Source organism: Poecilia reticulata, chromosome 8 (genome assembly GCF_904066995.2).
Source record: "Poecilia reticulata chromosome 8, P_reticulata-male-v2, whole genome shotgun sequence".
Lineage (NCBI taxonomy): Eukaryota > Metazoa > Chordata > Actinopteri > Cyprinodontiformes > Poeciliidae > Poecilia > Poecilia reticulata.
In genome coordinates, this window is record NC_088837.1 from 1197142 (window position 1) to 1204188 (window position 7047).

A 7047-nucleotide genomic window follows, 5' to 3' on the forward strand; every position below is an offset into this window, starting at 1 on the left:
CCTGATATCGGATTTCTGCTGACTTCCCCATCATGTCAAAACAGAAATATACATCCTTAAAGTCCATCCACAGGTATTCCTCCAATTGTCTCCAATGTGTTCAGTAAACCTATCAGAAGTCTCCAAATCTATGACATCATCATCTTTTGTTTTCCCTCATTGTTTAAAGAGACAGTAATCAATCTGCATACACACTTCCGATTTTGTGAAAACATCAATAAATAAATCTGATAAACTAACTGATTATTCTGGCATTTAGCAAATATAAATAATTGCGATAATTTTCACTGACCTATAAGGAGAGAACTTAATAATGTAACTTCAGAAAGCAAGAAAGAAAAAAGGTGTGTGCGTCCTGGCTTTGACTGTACCAGCAAAAGATGAGAACAACCTACATGTAGCATAACAACAGCTTGCAGGAGTCATTTCTCCTGTGCCAGCACAATTGTAGTTAGAGAGAGGCAACATGTGAAAGCACACTTAGGATGAAAAGGCTGAAGTCAAAGTCATACACTCCTCACTGAGCCTACTTACAGTCTCAAATTTCCCAGAGGGAGGTTTGCACACAGAAACACACTCCCTGCTCTTTCACTCCAGCAAATCTCACTGATGTAATCTCATACTAATCCTAACTCTGACACTTACCCTCTCTAACTGTGAGGTATGAGTTTTGCCCCCTGGTGACACTGCTTCCCAACGGCATGAGCATATATATGCTGAAGTCTCCATAGTACACTAATAAAACATGTTTATATGCAGATACATGAAGTTTCCTGGAAAAGCATTTCAACTACTACCAATAATATTTAACCTTACCAATGGAAAAGTTTTACTCAAATCCTAATTTTAAACTCAGAATTCAGACTTAAGTATTTTTAGGTCAAAAGGTAGAGTTCAAGAAAAAAGTTGGAAGTCTAAAAAAAAAATCATCTTTACGGTTCAAAAGTTCTTGGTGATTCACTAAGTATAATATTGATGTAATGTTTTTAATTTAAAATAATTGAATCCTTGCCTCCTAATTGCACTTCCCTAAGTGAGCACAGAAAGCATAAGAGGTGTTGGCTGCATTGTTATGATTCACTAAGCTGTAACAAAATGTTCTCCACTGGAGCAGATGAGTAGGCCTCACATTGTGTTGTATTGAACAATACAAATGTATTTTTAATTAAAAAACATATTTTCCCTCCTCCACCAAACTACATTGGCGTTGGCCCGTCACATAAAACCCCAATAAAATGCCTTGAAGTTTGTGGTTGTAACATGTGAAAATATTCAAATGTTTATAGGACATAAATACTTTTGCAAGCCAGTGTAGATGTTTCGTTTAATCTGATGCGCACCAGCCCCTTCCAGAAAAAGCTGGAAACCGAGTTAGCATGAAAGCCTGCTTCGGCGAGAACCAGCAGTTCTGTGTTATTTCTATCACCTCTCTCTAATTCACAATTTCAAAATGCAAAAGAAGAACACCAACAGAAACATGATGGCAGTGATCCACTTCCTATCAGCGCGCCCAGCGCTGTGTGTGAGACAAGTGGGAATCGGTTACCTGGAACAAAGCTTCCCTGGACCACATCTTTATATGCCCACCAACTCTCATCAAGCTTGGATATAATAGGCTGAGCTGTGAAGAGAGAAAAAAGAGAATGCGAGGGTTTTAATAAGATCCTTAAAGACTGCTCAAAATTCTCTTTCATATCAAAGCTCTTTTTTTTAAAACTCCCTGGCAAAGCAAAAAGAGATGAATACCACTATTAAAGAGAAAACATGAAGGCAGCTGTGAGTTGTAAGCAATGATTAATATTGAATTTGAGGGTAATGTCGTGACTTCTTCAAATGTAAGTTATTTTATTAAAAATAACAATTCTGACAGTCTCCACTGTACATTAGAAGAGGGTGCTTATGTGTTTTCAATAACATTACCAAAAAGAAGTCATGAGTTTATTTAGACCCACCACAAGAACCAGAAATGTTATTCAAAAATGAAGTACGTTTGATTTCTGAATAAACACAAAGATGAATCAGTGGGTTTAGCATGTTACCAAAATACAAACTGAACAGTGTGAAGAGCTTTACACTCTCCAGTCACTTCCTCTCCACACTGATGCAATCTGTGTGTGGAACTTCTGTCACTGAAAACTTTTGCGGCTCAAGAAATAAATCTGGGAAACCAATTTAGACAAACAGAAATGTCATTTCTGAAAGAGAAGGCCGGAGCTGAAATGAAAACTGAACTCGGCTTTCATAAATCTTAGATGTATGTTACATGGACCGCTCGACTTCAGGCAGCGTCACCAAAAGCCTTTCACGGAAAATCCTCTTTACTGTGAAAGACAGGAAATAAACAGACTTTCTACATAAAGTATATGATTTGATACAGTTCTAGTGTTTGTATGTTTGTGTTAGTGCTGCATTAGATTTGACTCTAAAGGGAGAAAATGGATCTATGTTCCACTTGAAAGTGGAGAAGTTAGTAGCATTTGCTTATTGTTTGTTGTGGGATTGGAAACCAGGGTGAGCCATCAGGGACCCTGACTTCAAAGTCAAAAAATAAAAAATAAAAACACAGACAATATAAAACTGAACTTGATTCTCAGTTTTCAGTCCAAGATCTGACTTTAGTTTTATTGTGTTTGTGGGAAAAAAAAAACCAATTGGCAGTCAGCTTGCATCGTCATACCTGGCCTAAGGATTGTTGCTGCGGGAGATGAAGCCATCAATGCTGTCTCTGGTCCAGAACACTTCAACATCAGGAGGTTAGAAACTCAACGGGGATTACTGGTTTTCTCCTTTTCAATACAATTTAGCCATAGAAATGTGCCGTTAAATATTATTGCAATGTGTAATCATTTTTCAGTCCATAATTTGATAGCCATTTCACAGATCTGGGTAGAGTTTGACTCAGCAGGTGAAAGAAAGAAACCAAGACAGAAATCCAGAACTGACAGAGAGTTATTTAGTCAAAGTTTCATCAAATGCTGAAACACCAGAGATTGAGGCGAGTAACTTCTATTGCTTCTGGCTGGTTAACAGTTGAAACCAGAATACCAAATAAAGAGAAAAAAACACTCTTTTTTTCTTACTGTCTGAAGTTAAATCTGACCAAACCTCTCGTTTTCAATGTCAGGTAGACTTACCAAAATTATTTATATTTCCTAAATGCCATAAAACATAGTGAGAACATTTTTTAGACATTTTTTGTAACCTTCCTTGAACTCAAAGTTTACATACATTCAGTGAGTATCAATGATAACTATCTACAAAGCTTGGGTTTGCTTAGAGCCAAATTTCCAGCAAATCAAAAGCTTCTTGAAGGAAATCAGCAGTGTTCGAAAATGGATTCAAAGGAAAATCCAACAAATACTTGAATGTGAAAGTGAAGATGCTGAAAAGACATTTGAAAAATCTACCTTTTATTATTTTGGCATCTAATAAGATGTCCATTTTGTTAATCCCAGCTGCCCTAAAATATCAAAAATTTAGACATATTTATTGTCAGACACTGAGAAAAGAACAACTCTATTTCTATATATATATATATATATATATATATATATATATATATATATATATATATATATATATACATGGGTGTGTGTGTGTGTGTGTGTGTGCGTGCGTGTGTGTGTGTGTGTGTGTGTGTGTGTGTGTGTGTGGGTGGGTGCGTGCACATGTGTGTGTATGTTAATGTATTCTCCATTATTTGATAAAATGGTTTCTCTCACTCTGTTTCTCTATATTTAGCTGAAATTATGAAAATAACCAGTCCAACCAGTTTGTAACTTTTCGTAATTATGTACGAAGTCTGAACTCATCCAGTGGGAATTCTGTCCGCTGATATGAGGTACAAACAGCTGCAGCTCTTGAATTCATGAATTATATATTTACTGTGTGTGACTCGCTATGCTCTCTGTATTATGAGCTGTTTTATGCATATGCATGCGCTGTAAGAGTGTGATCAAAGTGTCGGCTTATGGTGTGTGAGAGCGCGGACTCAGTGCTCCAACTCTGCCCAACACGTCCGGACTTGTTGTAATCAACAGTATAAAAACCAGAGAAGAAGAAGCTGACATTACAACCTGAGTGGCAGCTACTATGAAAACGTTGCATGTCTGAACTACAGCAGCCTCATAAACCTGAAGTGTATTTTATTATTATTATTATTATTATTATTATTATTATTATTATTATTATATTATTTTTTCTGTGTTTTATTGTTGGTTGTTTAGTAGCTACATCTGCCGGTTCTGGTGAATGATGGGAGTTTCCTTTGCATCCTTACCTGACGAACTGCAGATGATGTATATTTGCAAAATCAAACATAAATCCCAAATGAAACGCATTCTTCGTTTAATTCCTGCTCATGTCCTGTCGCTACTGCGGGATCGCGCTGAAAGACCACACGGGCAAACTTTGTACATTTTCCCCTGGTCCCCGTCTCCGTCCTCCGGCGCAGCGATGAAACGTTTGGAAACCTCAAAGCTCCGGAGCGGGAGATCGGCTTCCACAGCCACAGCCTCCTTCACTCACCGGTGCGTTGCCCAGGCAACATTTCTTACTCTCTATCTTTTTTTCTTTCTTTTCTTTTTTCTTTTTTTATCTTAGAAGCGTGTGTGATGAAGGTATCGGTCAGTAAATGATGCCGTTAGGACACCTGAGCGCTGAGCTCCGCTGCTCTGCGTGGAGATGATGCTGGTTGGAAGCGCGCAGCCGCTGTGGACGCAAAGCCCGAAGAGAGCGCAGAAAAACTCGGCATGTTCATCAGATGATGTCAGGATGGATTCACTAAACTGACCAGATATCCAGAAAAATGGCGAGACAATATGCTTTTACTAATTTAGAGTCCAAAAAGGACTAAACAGTTCCAGTGTGTCACTCTTACAGTAAAACTGCATGTTCCTGGAAAAATTCAAACACTCAAAATCCTCCAGAAAATAAATCGATATTAATCTGACGTCCTGTGCAGAAAGTCCCTGTGCTGAGTCAGTTTCTCTATGGACGCAGTGAGGTGCATGCAGATGGCCTTGGTGATTGTTTGGCTGTTCTGACCTAAATAAATACATCATAAATGTCTACCGTGAATGTCGCACGCCCTCTGCTGTTAGCTTTGAGTAACTTGTAGAGGTCTATAAATGCCATAATTCAACAAATTAACTAATCATTAGATGATTAGTTAGATGTGTTGTTAATTTCATTAGGAAACAAGTGTATTAGTATGTATTAAATATATCATTAGTGAATAATGTCAAAAAAAAATAGTAATTTGATCTTACAAATATAAATATAAATGAATTTAATTTCAATTCAGTTTATTTATAAAGCACCAATTCACAGAGTCTCAATGCAACGTTGGTAAAAATGTTATTAAAGTGTTAATACAGGAGCTGTTGCCATGACTTCCTGAAGGTGAAGTTCAAGAAACAGAGGCCCAATTTCAAGGCATTAAACCACAAAATCAAATTTCTTTTAAGTCATATCTGATATATACAGATTTTCTTTTATAACATCTGAAGGTTGTTGTTTCTTGATTGTGTTATAAAAGGCACAATGTGCCTGGAAAACATGTAGCACTGCCCCTTTAATTCTGGTCACCCTGCAGAGTCTCAGGCCCCATTTACACAACGATTTCGGGGGAAAACCAGTGGCGGAGCCAGAGGGGGGGCCAGGGGGGCCAGTGCCCCCCCTGTCATCTGATTGGCCCCCCTAGTGGCCCCCCCAGATGATTGACATGTAACAGCACCAGGTTATTCCTGTACATTATTTGGAATCATTCTAAGTCAACCTAATATCTAAAGAAGAAAAACAATAATAAATATATGAAAAGAAAATGTATAAAACTTTATATAAGTCCATGTGACATAAATAAATAGATTTTTATCAGGCGCGATACCAGCCTCCTTTATACTCATAACAACAAGCTGAAATTCTTCTCCTGGATGTTTCAGTTATGCTGCGCTGTGTTGAAACTCAAAGGCTAAAGCACTTCATACCTGGTGGTGATGGTAAAACACCAATAAGTTATTTATTGATCCTCCGCAAAAAAGAGAAAAAACCGAAGAGGGGCCGACAATGTTCGTAGTTTGGAGCAGAGGTGGCGCTGGAGTTTTTTTCGTTGTCCGTCAAAGAAAAAAATCATTTTATTTCCAATTTGTAGTCATTAAACGAAACATTTATTATTTCTCTGTTAGAACGTTTTTGAAATCAGGTAACAATTCACGAAATGACGTGATTAGAAGACGGCAGAACTCTGATCGTTTCCTGATCCCTCACTGACTTCCCTCAGCGGGAGAAAAACTCCGCAGAAGCGGATCAGCTGCGCTAGGCGCTCCAAAGCCTCTGGTTCGATCAGAGATCAGAGGTGATTCTCTGACTGATATTGTTCTTAGTCTGATTAATAATGAGCTCCACGATGTTCTCTGTGCGTAAAGCTTAAACTGTCTGCGCACCAAGTGGTCAGCTGACCACAGTCTGGACAGAAACCAGTGAACTGCTCTCTGTTCTTATCAAGACGAGGCTGAGGAGGGAATCTGACATATTAACTCAGTTAAGTTTTTACTGGTTTTGTTTTTAAAAATATATTGTATATTTGGCGTTTGTCATCTCATGTGTGATTAATTGGAGCGTAACTGTGGAGCATTTACGCGCATTTATTGCCCAGCGCACTGCGCTTGTTTCTGCCTAACGGATCTGCACTTTAATTTCTTTCCTCTCTCAACAGTCAGCTGTTATTCCTCTACTTAAACTACAATAAGTAGATCACATTCTCTTTAGGTTTTCTCTGTGTGCTGCAAACTCATTAAATATAAACTCATTAGAACCCTGAACCACCATCAGGCAAATAATTCTGGTCCGACCCGAAATATTGTTACCTGTCAAATTACCTGTCCAATCAGAGCTTCCTAACCAAGGTGTCCATAACTCTTCAACACGCTGTCAGCTCCCGGTCAGAAAGACATTTAGTTCAGTGTCCATGAGATGATATTCAGAAAGGATCTTTTATTTGATTGATTTTAGTTTCCTCTGCGATGAACTCTGCATAAAGTCTATCAT

The 7047-nt window shown here is 38.2% G+C and overlaps 1 protein-coding gene across 2 annotated transcripts in view; it reads right to left on the reverse strand.

Annotated features, from left to right (window-relative positions):
* The window catches only part of LOC103468161 (carbonic anhydrase-related protein 10-like), a 90816-nt gene extending 85778 nt beyond the window's left edge, over positions 1-5038 (reverse strand). The window contains exons 1-2 of one of the 2 annotated variants that reach the window (XM_008415047.3): positions 4280-5036; positions 1547-1621 (exon numbers count right to left, since the gene is read on the reverse strand). In XM_008415047.3, coding sequence (XP_008413269.1) covers positions 1547-1621; positions 4280-4340 — 136 coding nt within the window. In that variant the 5' untranslated portion in view covers positions 4341-5036. Of the gene's footprint in view, positions 1-1546; positions 1622-4279 lie in introns of both variants that reach the window. The other variant, XM_008415046.3, reaches the window with a different exon arrangement.
* Positions 5039-7047: the final 2009 nt, after the last annotated feature.